Below are 20,423 nucleotides of genomic sequence, written 5' to 3'. Positions count from 1 at the left end.
AAAATAAAAGAGTAACTTTGTGCAGAGAAATCTACCAGATAGCACACTGACTGAATGCTCACCAGTATCAATGCCTTCTATGAACAGCATTTGTTCCCCCAAAATATGATGGATCTTCTCTCTCCACTGTTATAGAAACCATCACACCAACGCAATTATGGAAGCACATTAGATACAGCCAAACTTAGGTGCTCTTCATAAAATACCCGGTCAATAATTTTCAAAAGTTTCAAGTTCATAGCTAACAAACGATGTCTAAGAGATTGTCACAGATTGGAGAACACTAAGGAGAGGTTCAATATGACATTTCTGAACTGGATGCTAGAACATCAACACTTTTTGCATGTGTAGGTTGGATAGCTTATTAGTGCCACTAAATGTGTGGTTATGAGAGATGTCAACTTTGGGAGAAGCAATCTGAGGGAACAGATCTATGGGAATGGTTTATACTTATTTGAAACTCTTCTGAAAAGGTAAAATCAGAGTAAAATGAAAGGTCAGAGCTGTCTTCCCACTGAGCTACAACTCCACCAGCAGAGGTGATCTGTGTGTTGGACACTACTACATCTCCGTTCACAGGGCAGCAATGCCTGCTTTACATAGCAGGGGTCTGGAACATGGCTGCATGTTAGACCTTTGGCCCTGCCCTTTATGAACAGTATCCCTAAGATATGTTTTTAAGCCCCAGTTGTCTCACCTGTAAGAGAAATAAAGTTGAGAATTGGGGACTTAATGTATGTAAAGTAAGCGAAAGGCCATTCTCACTGACAACTGTGAGTCGATAATTGTTCAGTGCATGAGTGAGTAATGGAAGGCGGGTTTGTTATTGCCGCTGCTGCTGTTGTTGTATTGCCGCTGCTGCTGTTGTTGTCCTCATTGTTGCTGTTGTTCTGTTGTGAGGTTTTGCTGAGATTGAACTTGGAATTCAGTTTAAGTTAAGGAGAGTTCTTTTTTTTTTTCTTTTTTTTTTTTTTCCGGAGCTGGGGACCGAACCCAGGGCCTTGCGTTTGCTAGGCAAGTGCTCTACCACTTAGCTAAATCCCCAACCCCTTAAGGAGAGTTCTTGAAGAAGACTCAGAAAGCGTCCTATATTTATAATGGAAGAAGACCCAATAAGTACATGTGTTGACGCAATGGCAGACATGTGGAATCTGATGCAAGGAATGTGTTTCAAGCAGTAATAGTACAGATTATAAAAGAGAAGCAATTGTCTCTTCCTGGTGTAATGGGCACAGCCCCCATTCATATGTGGTCTGTGACGACTTCCTTGTGGCAATGTCATGGCAGTGTAGAACAGCAGAAGTAGAGACCTTATGATGTCTCTTCATGGCTTTAATGGGAGTAGCCTGGCCCCATCATTCAAACATTGTCTGTAACTGCTTCCTTGTAATGATGGCATTACACTGTATAACAGCAGGGGCAGAGAAGTTTTGATACACAAAGCCAATCATGTTTACCATATGGCCTTCTCTGGGACATTCGCTAAGCCCTGCTCTGCAAGTACAATGTGGATCTAGAGCGAAAAGACCATAGCTCCTTCCAGTGATGATTCCTCACTTTCTAAGCTTTTTCAATGAGTAAGAGGAGGTTGTCCTATGCTCTGTGCATCTGTGTTCTCTTTTCTAATTCATGAGGCCACAGTTTATCTCTCTCCTAGTCACAGGATAGCAGAAATCAGCATCATGTAGTACAAAAGGGACATCCTCTGTTGCCCATCACTAATTTAAAAGGATCAGCTGCATTTCACTCTAAAATAACCTTTGACATTTAGATGAGGTCATGTAGTCCCACTTATAACCATCTGACTTTGAACAAATTATTTAATGTCTTAGAATCTTGGCTTTCCTTGCCTGCAGACAAGAGGGTTATATGTTCCCAGGGCTATTAGGGCAGAATGAGATGAAAAAAGTTTTATGTGCAATTTACATTCTAGAAAGGTGGTTATTATTCATCTTCGTCAATATTCTGTTGCTGTGAAGAGACACCATGACTATGGCAACTCTTATTAAGGAAAGCATTGAAATGGGTCTTGCTTTGAGTTGCTGACAGTTTTACTCATTATCGTTATGGTGGGAAACATGGCGGCAAAGACATACATGAGAGTTCAACATCCTGATCTGCAGGAAGCAGGGGAGAGAGAGACCTGAGCCTGCCTTGAGCATTTGAAGCCCCAAAGCCCACTCCCAGTGACACACTTCCTTAAACAAGGATATACCTCCTAATAACTGTCAAGTAGTGCCATTCCTAATGACCAATCCTTTAAATATATGAGCCTCTGGGACCATTCCTATTCAAACCACTACATTATTATTGATGTTGTTAGTCAATACAAAATTATGATTGAGAACTTTGGCAAGACATTTCTTGTGATCTTGAGTTATTAAGTTTTCTATGCTTCATTATCTTCTACTATTAAAAGGATGGCAATAATTAACATAATTTAGGTTTGTAGTAAAGAAAAAATGGGAAATTGGTTTAGAACAAAGCTTGCCCACAAGGCATTTACTAAATATTAGTTACTATTATAAGTAGATGTTCATATTGGTACATAGAATCAAAAACAAAAGTTGTGTTTTAAATATGGTATGAGAAACGTTTTTAGAATGTTCATCTAAATTTTTGTACAAATGTAAAAGAATTATAGGGACAGGAAGCTTGGAAGAGAGGGCTTCATTCCAGAGTTTCAGCCATGAAAGGTTCTCAGTGTTCTCAATTGTCCTTAACAATTAAGTCACCTTTGGAACAAAGTCATCATTGTATGTACAGTTATTTCCTGTGGCTTTTATACCATCAGGGAATTTCCTGATAAATCTCTCTACTAAAAGGGCAGGCGATGCCAAAACTGAATACATGTTCCTGGCACAAACACCAGGAAGTGCATCATGTGTCTGCTGGAAGAAGGGTAGGCCTGAAGAGATGTATGTGAATACTTGTGGCACAATATGTTCTCCACAGACATCTCTAGGAACAGCCAAGCCAGTGCTTTGGAAATTATACCTTAAGAATGGCCTGGCTGGGAGGAGCTGGCACAGACTCTCAGGGTATTGAGGCTCAAAATGAAACCACTGGATAAAGTTGAGATGGAGTTGATTCAGGTCAGAACCAGAAGATTTCACATTAGCTGGATGACTTGCCACAACCAAGATAGAACCAGCTGTTCTGCTTCTGACAAGTTTAGACCTGACTTGAGTCAGGATACCTGTAGTCATCTGAGGTATGCCAGTCACAAAGTGGACCAGTTTGGATGGGGTGGAAGGTGCTGATGAAGTGAGATAAAACCTCAGTGGCTTCTGCAACAGAAGTTATTTCTTATTAAGGCTCCGTGTTCATTTTGGGTTGAAGGGAGCTGACTTCAGAGTCACCCTCGTTCTGGCACTTGACGTGGGGGAGAATCCTCATCTGGTACATTGCTGGTCATGCTGTAGGGGACAAGAGCTCTGGAGATACACATACTGGCAATCAAAGACTTGGTACAGATTCTGTAATCATTAAGCTCCTCCTCGGATACATGGAAGAACAAGAATGAAGCAGAGGGACCAGAATGCAGCGCACATTTTCCATCAGTGTCATACCAGGGTGATTGCACCACAGTAGATATTTCTAGTCAAAAATCATGCTTGGAGGCCCTTGCATTCATTTTGAGAAGTCCACTTGGGGTAATGCAAAGCACAATTTGTTGATTAAAGAGTAAGAGAATTGGAATGACCTTAGAAAGAGAAGGTTTGGTGAGAGCTAGATAAAGAATCAGGGTTCCATCTAAGTAGCCTTTCCAAAAGTGTGATTGCCACAAGGAGATTGGAGGGTGAATCATATTTCCACATCACATATTGAGTTAAAGAAGACAAGCCTTTCATGTGGCTTTCCCTGAGACAGGGAGTCATGTGACTGGGGTCAGACGAGCAGGCAGGAGAATTTAACCTGTGGTTGAAGAAGTCAAAATCTACCTACAGAGATTGCTCAAAAGTCAAGTCTCAGAGTAGTTGGGCTGATAGTGAATGAACAGGTCTAGGAGACCTGAGCTCAGAGGTGCCTGCTGGAGAAAGAGGTGGATTTGTTGCCATGTACATGGGCCATATGAAGGGACTTTTTGTTCTGGTGTAAGAATATTGTGGCAATTTCAAAAACACAAGCCAGGTTAGGGAAATATGTTAGTATTTTAGGGGAGAAGGTTTATCTGGCAAGGCCCCCGCTGTTCTGGACACAGTATCAGAGAGACTGCAGTGTCTGCCTTGGCTTGAGTTACCGCTGGAGTAGGGCGGACTTTATTGGAGGACAGAAGACTCCTTGCTTGCAGTTTTACAGAGCTCAGCAGGGCAGGGTTGGCCTGTTTCAGCCTTTATGGTTTCTGCCTGAGCAGTTCCTAATAAGCATGCCTTTCTGGTGACTGGGTTGCTTGTAGCACCCATCGACTGGGCTGTAGTGCTCAGTAAGTACTGAGCGTAGAGCTCTGCAGTTCCTGGTCTGTCTTTTATATGTGTCCCCTCTCCTGAACCTGAAATCGATGGTCCCGTGATCCACTGTCAGGGACCACTCCAGTACTCTTGATAAATAAGAGCTCAGTCAAAATTGGTTTGTGATGAAGCATGAGACTTTGTACCTGTAGAAACCGATATAAAGGTGTACAACATGTATGAAAGCCACACTTCTAAGACGAAAACTGCCATTTCCTGTCCTCAGTGTTAAGCTTTAACCAGGTACCTGGTACTTTGTACCTCTCTCCACCGAACCTTCATATTACCTGTGAGGCAGCCTTCTCTTCCCTCACTTTGTAAATACAACCCAGAGACTGAAGGTAGAACTCATGGCTCACTGGCTCAAGGCTTTTTTGATTTACTTCTGCAGGCAAGTAGAAATAGCACAGTCCTTCAATCAGTGAATGTTCGAAGGGAGCTCTTGGGTATTCTTAGCTGACAGGGGGAGTGCAGAAGAGGGAGCCATTAGGAAACTCACTGGGAAGCATGGAGGAGGACCATACACACATGAAATGGTAAAGACACTCACAAAGAAAAGGTGTCATGGCTGTGCCATGTAGTAGACATTAATAAATAAAACATTTTGGATTTCAACTATGAATAATGATTATTCAGTAGGAGTTATTTTTGATTTTTAATGGGGAAAAATTTCAAATCTAGGCTTATAGCAAGACTTAAAACAAATACAAATCAGGCTTTTAGAAGCATTTGTGCTCAAAGGATAAGTGATTTCAAATGGTTTTTCTGGGCATAAAAGAATATTTTTTGGCCACAAAATGAATGGGTGACTGCACTAAATTGAGATTCCTGAATTTATTAGCAGGAGTCTTCATTTTTATTTAAATGACTTCTAGGGTTGCAAATGTAATAGAATTTTCTAATATTCAGAAGTTCTCCTTTAGAGATCACAGAAGGAACAAAAATAAAACCCTTTGTATATTCAAGACTCCCCCGTCCTGCTGTCAGCACCAGTGAAGGTTGTTTATGAGACACTGGAGAGCACAAAGGCTCCTCTGTCACCCAGCAGAGACCCTATCTGAAGTGATTACATTACATAGCGCTGCCCAGTCATTAGTCTCTTGTTTAGTGATAATGCCCTTCATTTTAAATTCTTTGATTGTAGTGATTTGTGAATATGTCTTGAATTCTAAAATTATTTGTCCTGCAGGCCTCTGCATTTCTGGACCAGGGTACAAGGGTGCCCCATTCGATATTGTTCAGGAGATAGTCTGCAGTATCCCCAGGCACTGCCAGATGCTTTCTGTGTTCAAGGCAAAAAAGAAGTATTATAGTCATTAGGGGTGTGCGTGTGCATGTGTGTGTGTGTGTGCGTGTGTGCTGGCGCACATATGCATTGATGTATATGTGTTTATAATAAATACATTTTAAAAACCTAAAAGAAAGTCATCAAACATGAGATTTAAAGGTTTTATAACACTCAGAGACCAAGACACTAAAATTTTTTGACATTTGCTTAAAGTAACTTATATTAATGCATATTTAGTTTAACCTAAACATGAGATCCTAGGGATGTTTTGTTCTGCTGGATTCTGTTCTGCAGTAGGATGTCTTGGTTTGTGTTGATAAATCTTTTGCGTATCCATTAAATGTCAGGGCCTGTTTTAAGGTACAGGGAACTCAGACTTTAAGATAGCCTGTTCCCTCTAAGGACTCACAGGCCATTAACCAAGGAATGGAAGGAATGGAAGAAAAAAGCAAAAGGACATGATGCTAGTCTAGAGAGAAATAGCATCTCAGTTTATTATTCAAGCCTAAATGTTCAGCTTCTCCCCCTCCCCCCTCCCCACAGTTCACTGACAGCCTTTTCCTAGCAGGGAATTCTGAGAGACATTTTAATCACAATTTTACTGCTCCCCTTGACACTTCTATTCTTCTATTCAGCTGGTGTAAAGACCAACTGCCCAGTCTCTCTCTCTCTCTGAGAGTAGGTGTACCTTCTAGTTGCCTTGTGTGGACCCCAGCTGATCAGTACTGTACTCTGCAGCAAAAGACATTACTCTACCATCCTCATACTTGCTTCCCCACCCTCCGCCAGCCTTAGTTTTGTTGTTGTCTTTTGTTTGTGTTTCTCTTGAATGTTTATGTTGTTCATAATACAGTGTATTCCTTCGGAAAATGATTTGTTCAGCAAAGCTGGATTTGTCTAGGAAAAGAAAAAGCAAAACCCTTCAGTAGGCAACAAAATTCTCAGGAACCACTGTGGCTACACTGTAATTCTTAATTCATAAAAGCTAAACATATGTATTCAGTAAATTAACCCTTCTATTAGCTCAAGAATAGTTACATTTTTGTTATTTATCTATATATGGTTATAAATACTTTCCCCAAGATATTGTCTCACAATAGGAACCACAATGATTTCCTTTGGGATTGACTTAGTCAAGAGATACAAAAGAATCATGTAGAAATACTGTTAAGAGAATGATTATACCTTTCAAGGTGTTATCTACGGGGTTTTAAACACAGTGCAACAAGCAACTTGCTGAATCCTTGCCCACCTAGAGACCAGGTATGTAGTAGAAAGATCCCGGGACAGGAGGATACCCCCCTCCACGGCTGAGGGCCCACCATTTTCTACTAAGTTCCTCCTTGATTCTAAGATGCGGAAGAAATCCTGGGCCTGTTGTATTCCTTGTCTCAGCTGTATTTTTCTTTTCCTACAAAGCAGTGGGTACCCAAGGTCAGTTCTGAACATTTAGGGTGGTCATCACAACAAAAACACTATAGCCACAGGCAAGTTGTGAGGAAGGATTGTTTCTCTGATGGTACAATTGGGGTTCCCTCCAAGGTTTTGCAACTGGACAGACATGAGGTTGGATGCTATCCCCACACTACCTAAGGGACTGCAGCAGCTGTTGGGTTATATTTTGTTGTTGTGTTATATTTTGTTATTATTGTTGTTGTTATTGGTGGTGGTGGTTTGATTGATTGGTTGTTTGGTAGTTTTGTTTGTTTTTTTTTTTGTTTTGTTTTCTGACCATCATCTTCTCAGCTAGACTGTGAGGTTAATGCTTTGAACCTCAAGATGTGGTAGTAAGGACTGAGGAGAATAAACAGGAAAGACCACATTCTTGTGTTTCTGCCTCTCCTAACCACAGACAGCCATTGCAGTCCACAGTGCTTTGTGGGGCTGGCTTAGACATGCCCCAGTGCCTTAGTCAGAACTCATCAGCTTTACCAGCTAGAGCATGTTTAATGTGGGTCCTGACATCGTGTGCTCTACCCTATTCCTCGTCTGGGATGTCTACCAATCCCTTATTCCAAGTTTTGACTGGGACTTCCTGTGTGGCTACGACTGCAATCACATCCACCCTCATCTTGGGTCGCACCTTGGATACCAAGGACTACTACATCAGGGCTGGCCTTCTCAGCCTAGGAATATAATACTGCCAGTCTTATGTCTAAGTCCTTCAAGAAGAGAGACAGAGCCCAGGGAATCAAGCTCCGTGCTGTGCACTTATCTCATTCCACCCTCAAACTCCTGTCTTAGTTTGCTTTCTTTTGCTGTGAGGAAAACATGATGACCACAAGCAACTTGGAGAGAAAGGGGTTTTGTTTCGTTTTGGTTTGGCCAACACATTCTGACCACAACATATCATGAAGGGAAGACATAGCCGGAACTTAAAGTAGGAACTGAAGCAGAGACCATGGAGAAACGCCACTTCACCAAGCCTCTTCTACCTCTATGACCCTAAGGTCTTCACTGCAACCAGGTTATACTTTCCAGGCTCTCCTGCCTCTTACAGTGTCAAACCTCAGCTTCATCCCATGACCCTTCAAGACTTCAAAGCCACTACCACATGGGAGACTCTTACTTATTGCAAAGTCTGGCTGCCAGCACAGAGAGCCTTTGCCTCCTCTGGACCACAACCCTGGTGTACTGACTCTGAGGAAATAGTTCCAGAAGGTTTCAGTTTAGTGATGCTGCTCTCTCCTTACTTAAAGGCAGTTTCTCAGCTCCAGCTCACTGGCACCTAATGTCCCAGTAAAGCCAATGTCCTGTCATGTCGTCTGGTCTATCGTTGACCACAGCTGCTGCTTTAGCATCCCCAGGTGCTCAGAACCTCAGATCCTTAATTCAAAAGAAAGCTTACAAATGACCCTGATAGTCTTGGCTTTTCTTTGAAACTTCACTATCCAGGCTTCCATTGCCTGCATTGTTCTCAGTGTTTTTATCTTCCAAACCCCCACAGAACACGGTGTTAAATTCTGAATGCTCAGTAGCTTTTCTAGCCCAAAGTTCCAAATGCTTGCACAATCGTTCCTTATACCCCACCCATTCCTGGTATCAGTATTTGTTCTAGTTTGTTTTCTATTGGTGTGAGAAACATTCTGACTGGAGGGACCCACATACTGCAGGGTGTCCTCCCAGACCCGAGATTAGGCACAGACCATACTCAAATACCAGTTCCCAGGCACAGATCACATGCAAAGAGATCCTTTATTAAGCAAGGCAGAGAGACAATTGTCTGAGTCTGAATAGGTCAGAAACAGCAGCAAATAATTTTGCAAGTGTTAATTTTAAAAGGGAGAAAAGGGGGAAGTCTGTGTTAGAACGAGGTAGGCCATGTTGGTAAGTTCTGACTAGACACTTTAGTCAAGTTAATCAAAATAATGACTTTTGATTCCTGGACCTTGATTATTTTTTTTTTTTTTTGATTGTTGGACCTGGGCAATCAGTCCGAGGAATGAATCGGTGACCAAATGAGGGACGAGACTTCAGTGGCAAGCTTCAGGAATAGGATCTGACAGTTCAACAAGGGGGAGCAGGGGCAAAGGAAGACCCTGTCAGTGCCATGTTTGCCGTGCTTGGGCCTGTGTGTGCTAAGCTCCGGCCTGCTAGAGCCATTCATTCCCACCCTTTCGTTTTATTATTGGGTTGTTATGTACTGGGTAAGTCCAGGTCATTCTCTCTGATTGCTTTCTGCTGATTAGGGGTGAAGATCAAGCAAAAGGGAGCCATTACTCTAATGGAATTGAAAGTGGGTCTGGCAGGGGGGAAAGGAGGAAAAGTAAGAGGCTCAGAAGGGAGGCACAAATTCAGTAAGCTCTGGGTTGAGGCGCTGGAAAGGTCCTGGAAGCATAGATTGGTGATGGATTTGTCTGGCTCGTGGACAGGCATCTGTAGATGCCAGGAGTCCTCCCAGAGGCCATTAAGGAATGGTCCTCATGCCCAGATGAGGATGTCCAGGAGCCAGATGGGGAAATGATGTCATCTTTAGTGGTAAGAGATTGGTAATGACTGAAGAGGAACTGATTGCAAGTTTGATCATTTATTTGTCAAATTTGTTAGGAAAGAGGAAAGTCAGTTAAGGAATAGAGAGGCAAAGCACAATAGAGCAACAGTGATAATAAGCCCCCCCCCCAAAGGCCAGATACAATTCATTGAAGAGGTCTTGAATCAGCTAGTGGAGCTGGAAGCAAAGAGGGAAATTCCTTTTAGAAGGTACTCAAACAAGGAAGGTCGGCTTACAAGCATTTCCTCTTCCCCCAATTTGTTGATGTAGTAGCAGCAATCTCTCCGAGGAACAGACAAGGTTCCTCTTTTCTCTGCTGTTAAGAGATCGAAGGTCCAGTGGTTCTAGAGAGAGACTTGGGCCAGAGAAGTGAGCTGTCATTGGAGGGAGGCCAGGCATTAGGCTGTGAAGTCTAGAGAACTGTAATTTGGTCTCAAAATCTTGTGCTGTAAGGGCGGAATGTCCCAAAGCACTGTCGGCCATAGCTGTCTCAGTTGAGGAAGTGGCCAGATTTATGCCCAGAGAACTCAGTTGTTGAGAGGAGCCAGCAGAATTCAGGTTGGCTACATAAGGTCGGTTGGGGGTTACTGCCATAAAAATTAGGGTCTAGTTTCAATGGGGAAAATGTAGTTTGAAAGACTTTCTTTACACCAAAATAGCCTTCCCTGGGGCACCCAGGTAGGCTTTGAAGTTGAGGCTTTTCAGGAACAGGGAAGGTTAGAGAGGCTTTTGTTCAATGCTGAAAGGGATGGTTAGTAACAGATTCAGAGGATTAGTGTGGACAGGTCCAGATAACTTGTCTCTGGTTCATAAAAAGCAGGTCAGATGACTGGGGAAGGGGTAAGCGGAGGTAGGGAATTGGTAACTGGGGCATCTCAGGCAAGAAGGACTGTGGCTAGGGGAGGGTGTTGAAGGCAGGCACAGGGAAAGCAGCGAGAGACATGAAACTGACAAAATTATTTGTTGAGTGACCTCTATCAAAGTGAGGGTTTGGCCATGAGACGGCTGGGGAGGTTTGGGTTTATTTATGCCTTATAATTGGGAGTGTAGCATTTGTCATCCGAGGACTTGTGGAGTGCTAACGTGATTAGGGGAAGCTGCTAGCAGTGAATGTTAATAGTAGCTGTGGCTGTCCAAGTGTGAAAGGGACTGGCCCGTTTTCCTCTGTAAAATACACCTTGGACTCTAGTGGCCCATCTGTCCTCCCATGGGTCTTGGATATATTTTTGGAGAGTGTGGATTTTAGGGGTATGAAGGAGTCCGGAGGTATGAATGGCTTTCCCAAGACCTGTCACTGGATGGTGCAAGTGGCCCAAAGGACTTTGAAGACCCAATGGGGACATCCACCATATTCAGATGCCAAATTGATTGAAAGCGAAGCAGACAAAGTGTGGATTGTTATACTTAGTAAAAATTGAGTGGGGCTGAATAGGGATTGTAGTAGGAGCCCTGACTCCAGCTGTGGGACAGAACGCCTTGCCGATAACCTGAGCAGAGTTTTTGTGGTTTTGACCTGGAGTTGCCAGGTGGACTAGCCAGCTGTACTAATTTAGTGGGTCAAGGAGTGGGAAATGGAGAGTGGGATTCATCTTGTTCGGTGATAGGGGGAAGTGGAGAAACAGGTAATCTGAAGGAAGCAGAGACTTGAGGGAGCAGGTTAGTACAGTAAAGCAGGGTTAGAAGAGTACTGAAGGATGGGAGAAAGAAAAAAGAGGAGAATGAAAAGGTTTTAGATGAGACAGATGGACCCAGTGTGGAATTTCCTGGAGTCTGACTGCAGTTGGGCTATGAGTAGCACCATATAGGGCCCTTGTCACTTGGCCTACAGAGGAGTTGATTGGTTGGGAGGTGCTAGGAGAACTTGATCTCCTGGCTGTATGGGCCAAGTCCAGGTCAGGAGATGTTTGGAATGTGTTTGTCTCATCCATTACATTTGGACTATGTATTCCCAGCAACAGTGATGTTTCTCTGTCAGACTACCACATCTGGAAGCACGAAGTCAACAGAGATGTGACGGTGCTCTATTCTTTTGTGTAGTTAATCACTCATCTGTGAAGTAACAGTTTTAAGATCCTGTATACATCCTGTTACATATCAGATTTTCCTTCAGATTCCATGGATGACTCCTGCCCATCCCTATCTTAAATAATGGATGGAAAGTGGTGATTCTGCAATTAAATGCAATATCTGACCCTAAAGTCTCTAATACCATAAAATACACAGAATAAGCATCAGGTTATTCCACACAAAGCAGTGTAAGCCTGAGTTAACAGCTGACATGGAAAGAATGAACAAGTCTCCACAGGACTGAAGGCCTCTCCAAGGTCTAGTCCAAGAGAGCCCAGCATCCAATAAGAGCTGCTGCTGCCAGGAAAGCGCCCTAGAAACCACCAAGTAAATAACTGCCGTATCCAGACGCAGACATGAATGACTCCAGGTATGTTTGCCTTGTCAAAGTTTTTATTAGATAAGAAGGAATTCCAAAGGTATACCCAAGGGGCATTGATCATAAGCTGAACACGCAGAGGGCCCCAACGAATGGCACAGAGTCTGAACGGATTGGCACGTTCAACTTCCATTCATGATGGCTGAATACTCCTTCTGGTGCTCAACCATTCTCAGAAACACTTGATATTTCTTGTCATAATATCTGGGGGGTACAAAAAAGAGCATATTAAACATTCACAAAACAAGGCTGTCATGTGCCTTCCCCCCCTTATTTATAAGGATGGGAATGTATCTGTTGTGTTTTGGCTGAAACCTAAGTTTCAAGAGTGTGCAGTGCCCTGGACATGGGGTTAGTATGCCTCATATCTGTGGTGTGTCCGTGACATGCAGTTCTGCATGCTACACGTTTGAGATGTAGGCATTTTATCAGCAAAAGCACATCTGAAGTGGCATAGCATGAAGAGTAGCAGAGGTGGGATTCACGCTTAGAAAGGAATGGCTTCTGAGCCTCCCCTGCTCCTTCTGAAAGGCTCAGGCTTAGCACAGATCCCTTCTGATTCTAAGCTCAAATGCATCCTTCTGCCGTGACAGGCGACAGGTAAAGACTGCAGCTTGGCCAGGTGTAAGAATGAGCATGTTAGTCCCCTTCTTGATCTCCTCATATCAGTGTCTTTGGCAGACTGCCTTATCCAGGTGTTTGGCTTATCCAACGGTTTATCTAGGGCAAACTCTGAGGACATGAGACCAACATCTCCCTGCACCTGGCTCTACCCTCACTGTCTGGCAGTGACCTTGCTAACCTGCCCTCTCCATCCGACTCTTCAGGAGAGACCTGTTGGCTGTGAATCAGACCCGGGCTGCTTAGACATCACCATTCCAAAAAGGATAGCCACAGAATGGAGTATCATAACTGAAAACTCTGTCCTTCCGCTCTTCGATGAGGTGGATGAATCCACATCATGATTATTTGGTAGACTCTGGAGGGTTCTGACAAACACCCTTATACATGATGTTTACAATTGGAAATTGTGGGGAACTGTTATGAGAATTTTGGGAGCACACAGAAGTTTGTACTTGCTCCACATTTCTGCCTTAAGCATTCTAGTAATGAAGGAGCTGTGATGGGGCCAAACCCACAGCTAAGGAGGGGGTTTGAGGCCAGGATTTGAATCCCAGTGTAGTAAATTCCTACAAAACACATCTGTAAATTTCCTGCCCTGCACATTGGGATAGTTACAGGATATATTGCAGAAATTTTGTGAGGATTAAGGATTAATATATGACAAGTATAAGAACAATAACTGGTTGATTTATAATAAATAATGAGTTATTGCTTTGAAGTAATTTGTATTCTAGTATTGCACGCAATCTAGGGTTATGAGATACTGCTAAACCCCACTCTAGAGCATTCAACTGTCAATCACGGGATGATTTTTAGAAACAATTTTCCACTCCTAATGATATTCTATGACAATACAAGGCAGAGCAATTCTTCTGAGGGATGAGATGGATTCCTAACGTTGTTATCTCAAACTCTTAAAAGGGAGCTTTGGTCAGCTGCCCCCTCACACAGTAAGGTTTGTAAGGGCAACGACTCTACTGAAATTCCCTTCATTGTATTCCCATTGGTCTTCTTGCAAATGTCTTTTTTTCACTCAACAGGAACCCATGATTCACCCTTTTAAGGTTGAATAAGTTGAATCACCGTAAAAATTTGCTTATTGAACTACAGTTATTTAATTAGACACTAAGTTCACATGCAGCCTGCCAGCTGAGTTATCTTCTAAATTCCCTTCCTCTTGAACAATTGGTTTTCTGTGGCTCAGGACCAAGGAAACATAAAGTTAATGAGATTTAAAGCCAAGAGACAGGAAGAGGAAATGGACCCTGGCTTTCTGATTGTAATCTTCGTGCTGCCTGCAGATGGCGGCAAAGCACTGTGCATCCGCTTCACGGAAACCCTGCCAGCAGCCGTCAAAACATCAGAGTCTTTTCAATGGAAGCGCACGGATTTTACCGAGAAAGAACTTCCCTGAAAAGTCTTGAGAGGGTCACGAAAGAGATAGAGGATAAGCTGCTTCCCCTTTCAAACAAACGAGATAGTCCAGACGCCCTCTAGCGGACACTCCCCAGCTTCTCCACTCACTGGGAGGGGAGTCTGTGTTCCTGGGTTGTTTCTCATACTGGGCCTGCTCCTATGAGTTAGGTAGTCAGAGAGTGATTCACATGCAGAGGCTTTAACAGTCTGACTGCATTTGGAGACAAAGAATAAAATGAGTCTAGACTGTTCTTTTAGTGGGCATTTCAAATTCTCAAATACGGACCTTTGGGACAAATACGGTCAGTGACGTGGTAAGGCTTCTCTTCAGGTCTTAACCCCAAGTGCTTTCCTCCGGGACTGGCTCCTTCATCTTCAGACGTATGAGTGATTACATAACGATCCTGACTGCTCACGTGAGCTGCTCCACAAGCCTGCGATGGAGCCTCCTGAGTTCTAGCCTTAGCTCTCAAGAATCGATCCTGTATGACTGAATTTTCCAAACTGTCCATTTGATCAGGTCTCATCACTGCTTAAAACTCAGTTCTGATCCCAGGGGTCTTTGACATGGCTGCAGTGGCTTTATGATCTGAATTCCGCTTGCCTCACTTCCTCATCACCTTGTGTCCGGATTGTAGTGATCTCAGTATAAAGGCTAATCCTTTGCATATATTTTTTCCTCTACCAAGAATGTTGTTCTCTCCCTTAGCCTGTTTGGAAATGTCTTAAACATTTAAAGTCAGCTGAGGCAGGGTGCCTCCCCAAAGCTTTCCTTTTCCCCTATGGGTCCCAGTTGTTTCTTCTTTTGGGTTATGTTGCTACCTGCTGGTATTTCTATGGAAGAATTTATTCATGTTATTTAATAATCATCTCTGTACATAAATCAGGTAGTGTCTCATTGTCTCTGTGTCCTTTCCAGAGCTCAGTTAATTCTTTAAACACAGCAAGAACTAGACAGACAGACAGGCAGGCAGGCAGGCAGGCAGGCAGGCAGGCAGGTAGATAGATATTTTTGTTGACTTGGCATTTAAGCACAGGGGATTTTCTAGCCTTTAGTGCCAAGAAATATACAAAGGGTAGGAGAATGCCAGCTGGTCCTTTGATGTGAACATAAAAGATCTCTATACTTTAGCACAGAGAAAATAGCTTTCTTCCTATGATTCAGGGTGAAAACACTGGTCTGAGAATTTGGAAGTTTGCATGTGACCCCAGCTCTGGCCAGTCTAGCTTTGGATCTTTATAAATCAAAGTTCTCTTATTTGGAGGAATTTCTTTCAACCTCTAAGTCAGTGGTTTTCAACCTGTGGGTTGCAACCCCTTTGGCAAAACTTCTCCCCAAATATTTATATTACAATTCATTACAGTAGCAAAATTGCAGTTATGAAGTAGCAATGAAATAACGTTGTGTTTGGGGGTCAGTGCAACATGAGGAACTGGCCACAGCATTAGGAAGGTTGGGAACCACTGGTCTAAATGGCAGAAGCACAGGGTTTGATCCAAGGTCCATCTTGGAGCAACAGCTGCCCCCGCTTCCATGCTCTCATTCTCTGGATGCTTCATACAGACTTACTTTTTATCAGCACGCTCTGGGAACACAACCTTCCCCACTTTGCTCATTCTTGCCATTGCCTCCTGGTAAATGAAAACAAAGAATGCTGGGTAAATAAGAAGGAGATCATGGGACTTACAGGAAATGAATGGAACCAGGAAAGGTCACATTGAGTGGTAACCAAGACCCAGAAAGACAAATATCCCATGTTCTCTCTCATCGGAAGCCTCTAGCTCCAAACTTCAGACCAGTGAAGAGCCAATCCCTGGCACTATTAATGATACTCTATTATGCTTGCACACAGGATTATGGCATGGCTGTCCTCTGACAGGTTCCACCCAGCAGCTGATTCAGACGATACAGGCACTCACAGTCAAACAGTGGATTGAGCTTAGGGACGCTTATGGAAGAATAGGAGGAAGGATTTTGGTTCCTAAGGGGGTAGGAACTCCACAGGAAGACCAACAGAGTCAGATAACCTGGACCCCTTAGGGCTGTCAGGGACTGGGCCATCAGCCAAAGAACATTCACAAGCTAAACCTAGGCCCTCAAGCACCTATGTAGCAGCTGTGCAGCTTGGTCATCATGTGGGTTCTGATTGCAAAAGCTGTTGCCTGTACATGGGATATGTTCTAGCTGGGCTGCCTTGTCTGGCCTCAGTGGGAGAGGATGCACCTAGCCTCACAGAGACTTGATGTGCCAGGGTTGGGGAATAACAAAGAGGGGCTCCTCCTGCTCAGAAGAAAAAAGGAAGAGGGATTGGTGAAGGATTGTGGGAGGAGGTGGCCACGAGGAGGGCAGTAAATGGGATGCAAAATGAATAAGCAAAATAATAATCATAATCATAGTCATAATCATAATAATTTAAAATTTTATATCAAAACAAAGACTGAAAATGAGGTTATACTATAAAAATCCCTTCTATGCTGTGGCTTGAACTAACCAGCTTATATGCCATTAAAATCCTAATTCAGAAGGTAAACAAGTTACAGAAACCAGGAGAGGAAAACCAGACTGTTGCCGTGATATGGGAGTTGGGGAGCAATAGAAGGAACAGCAGGATCCAAGCAGACTGACCGGAGAGACAGGAAAGAGTTCTGTAGAAAGAGGGAAGGAAATGCAGAGGAAGGACAAGGGTACAGGGAATGGTAAGAGGAGGTGCTCAGTGGGGAGGGGAGAGAGAGGAGGTAAATGCATAGCAAAGGGGAAGTGAGTAAAAGAACAATAAAGGTGTCTGAAAAGTCACAAGGAATCATACTGTTAACTATTTCCCTAAAAACAGAACCCCGTGACACGCGTATAAATATACATACATAGTTTTAATGAACTTTTGTCATCTGAACTACTGGTGCTCCCTCCAAGAGCCAAAGACCACCTAACAAAACCCCAACTCCAGACACAAGAAGCCCTCATTCAAGTTGTTGGTCAGATTCTGTCCAAATAACTCTCCAAACATACAGCTGATTGCTACTGTCTTTGGTCACCTCTCAGGGTGGGACATAAGTTCCCAGTGCAGAAAACACCATGCATGTTCAGTACAGGGCCCAGAGACCTGTGATCTGGAACCAACCAGATGCCACCATGTAACCTTCTAAAGGAGAAGTAACCAACATTCCTACTCAGCCACGATGTTTATGAACCACATCATCAACCAGCTCGGCAGGATAACCCTGAGGGTGGGGTAAAGCCACACATTTCGGTGGTAACCAATAGCTCCCTAATTGGACTTAAGGCCTTCTCAATAAGGGAAATCATGCTTGGAACTGGACACCTGGTTAACTAACTACTCAGTGCTAGTGAGGCCATGGTTATTGGAGGAATCTACAACCATTGATTTACCAGAGCAACAGAAGCCCTATCAGCAGTGTAAAAGCTTGTGTCCTTACACCCACAGGTAGGTGTAGTCTTCACCCCTCATCAAGGAATGCCTTTTTCACAGAAAGAGGCCAATAGAGAAAACTATAACCTATCAGATTGCAGGAAGGTAGAGTCTAGTCCCAGTGGACACATCTGTAAAACAGCCCTCCACCGAAGGAACTTTGTGAAAAATGTAGGATGGGGAGATTATAAGAACCAGAGGGTCAGGTAGTTTCTTATGAGACTGTCTCCAAGGAACATCGGAAGCTACAGCTCACCAATGTGACTGCCCAAATGTCAACAGAACATGGATCTCACCAACGAACATGCTAAACTGGACAGAGAAAAGCCAATGAGGTCTCAACCCCATACAAAAATCTACAGGGAACTGAAAAAAGCTGGAAGGGTCAGATACGGTCTTTCCCAGGAAAGAGCATGATTCGATGTCCAGTGTCAATCTGTCAGCTGTGTAAACAAACATGCAAACCTTATATGGACAGGTTATACTTACGGATGCAGTAACAACTAATGAAAAAAGTAGCCATGAAATTGAAGGAGAATGCAAAGGGGTAAAGGGGAAGGCTTTGAGGGAGGAAAGGGGAGGGAGAATTGCTGTAATAATCTATTATAATCTCAAAAAACAAACCAAACAAAAAAAACCAAAAAAAGCCAAACCAGACCAAACCAAACCAAAAATCCTCAAGTCAGGTTTGTGTCAGGCAGGAACATTGTAATCAGAATCCACTTCCCTTAAGATACTCAGTCAAACCACGCTTTCTCCCAGCAACTTGCTTTTCTTTGCCAATAAGAACAAAATGCAATGAACAGTTAGGGTTACATCTGGTACCACACATCCTGGGTTTAATATTTATTTATTAAATGACAGTGCATTGAGGTCTCTAGGGCATGTGACCCAGAGAGCAAAGCTCTTTGTGACTGCACAGAAAAGTAGGGCAAGGTTTCCTTAGCCAGTTTTACAAGGTTTTTAATCCATGAAAGAGTTTGAGAGCACAGAGCCACTCCAATCTTGGTGTCCAACAGACTTAACTATGGAACAGCAAAAACACAATGAAGAACAAGCAAATGACCCTCCATGGAAAAGGCTCTGCCTAAGAACAGATATTGAACACTTAATAAGTCTGTAGCTATTCTACATAGATACAACGTATGTTGCATGTTTCTTAACTACTCACTGTATACTAAGTTTCTAGGAGAGAACATAATGCGAGATACACTCTGTCCTGGTGAAACCCATTCACTAGTAAGGAGGGGTGGTTGAATGCAAAGTCTTCCTGTTGTGCAGTATATGAGAGCCTCTGTGTAACTAGAAAGTATATCCAAGTGTCCCCTGTCCATCTCTGCCAACTCACTGATTAATCAGTTACATACTGTTAGTTACTGTCTAGTGTGCTCTAACCCAAAGGTAAGCCATTGCAGAACAGGGGACTTGCCTGTGACCTGCTAAATCCTCACACCTAAAATATCCATAAACCACGTCGGACCACTTTTATGTGCCAAGGAGGACACTCAATATATGAGGAGAGCCGAGAAATAGATGACATGTATATTTCTTAAGAAGTTTGCTACAGAATGGAAAAGATAACTGTCAAGATCAAAAGACAGTATGATAAGTTCTATTCTATTATTTTCAATGGCCATTCGAAGGTTAAGACAGCAGATAGCTTTCTCTTTCTGCTAACTCGTGATTCCCACTTCAGCAAAGTTGTTCTTATGATTCTTCCCCAAAGACAGCATGGGTGCTCTGAACTCATGCTCTGATCTTATGGCAGGCATCCTGATGAGGTAAGAGGTGCTGTGGTAAAGAGCACACTGGCTGAAGAAAGAAACGCCATCTTTAACGAAGGGGAGGATCTTAAAATGGATGAACAATTACTGGCCAGGGAAGCAGAGAAATAAGAAATAACCCAAAGGGCAGTTGTTTGCAGTCATTCTGTGAAGCGGACACAAGCAAATGCATTTTACTGAGATGCTGCCCTGCTCTGAGATGGTTTAAGAGCCCTGTGATTCTCTGATTTCTCTTCATTGACTCAGTTTTGCTACCTGGGATGGTTTACTGTTCCTACCATTCACTTTGCTATTCATTCTGGCTTTTGTTAGCAATCAGGCATTCTACCCACATGCTTTCAGGGACCTAGTGGCAGCTTATGTCACTGGCTGCCACCAAGTGCACCAAGTATGGATGAAAGCTCCCCTCCCTCCTCCCCCTCTTCCTCTCCCTCTCTCTTTCCTTCTCTGGCGCTCTCTCTCTCTCTCTCTCTCTCTCCCTCCCTCCCTCCCTCCCTCTCTCTCTCTCTCTCTCTCTCTCTCTCTCTCTCTCTCTCTCATTTTTTCCTTTCTTTTGTCTCTCTCCATTCACTCTTGCTCTCACTGCCTTTCTATCTGCCAATCTCTCTTCCTCATGTCCCCACTGCAAGACAACCTCCTGCTTTCCGCTGTCTTCCAATAAACCTCTTACACTAGATCCACTGCATGGCATACTTTCTTAGTGGCACACCTTGGCATGGGCCACTGAAGGTACCCCCACTTTTACTGCCGCCACTTTACCCTATTAGTTTTGGTTTGCCCTTCTTTCTGTGAGGCTCCCGAGAAGACCCTGCTGCTGTTACTTCCTCCAAGCTGGGAAATGTTCCCAGGGCATGCCCCTTCTGACTGTGTTGTGCTGGCCTTGCTTCTTCAGAACCTGAGACAACATTCCAGGATTGCCTTCATGGGTGGGATCCAGGAAGCTTACTGAAGGTATTTACATCGTTTTTCCCCCCACAGTAACAGATGTTCCACAA

At 43.5% G+C, this 20,423-nt stretch overlaps 1 protein-coding gene and 1 long non-coding RNA gene across 21 annotated transcripts in view; one reads left to right on the top strand and one right to left on the bottom strand.

The window, feature by feature from the left end:
- LOC120102925 (uncharacterized) overlaps nt 1–20,423 on the top strand; it is a 64,290-nt gene that overhangs the window by 21,880 nt on the left and 21,987 nt on the right. The window lies entirely within an intron of this gene.
- Nucleotides 12,173–20,423, bottom strand: part of Fggy (FGGY carbohydrate kinase domain containing) — a 395,164-nt gene continuing 386,913 nt past the window's right edge. For all 19 annotated transcript variants that reach the window (XM_087548101.1, XM_087548107.1, XM_087548106.1 and 16 more), the window contains 2 exons: nt 15,787–15,848; nt 12,173–12,380 (listed from right to left, as the gene is read on the bottom strand). In XM_087548101.1, coding sequence (XP_087404227.1) covers nt 12,299–12,380; nt 15,787–15,848 — 144 coding nt within the window. In that variant the 3' untranslated portion in view covers nt 12,173–12,298. The remainder of the gene's footprint in view (nt 12,381–15,786; nt 15,849–20,423) is intronic.

This window comes from Rattus norvegicus, chromosome 5 (assembly GCF_021556685.1).
Source record: "Rattus norvegicus strain SHRSP/BbbUtx chromosome 5, alternate assembly SHRSP_T2T, whole genome shotgun sequence".
Taxonomy (NCBI): domain Eukaryota; kingdom Metazoa; phylum Chordata; class Mammalia; order Rodentia; family Muridae; genus Rattus; species Rattus norvegicus.
The sequence above is the reverse complement of the archived record's forward strand: the minus strand, read 5'-3'. Positions and strand labels throughout refer to the sequence as shown.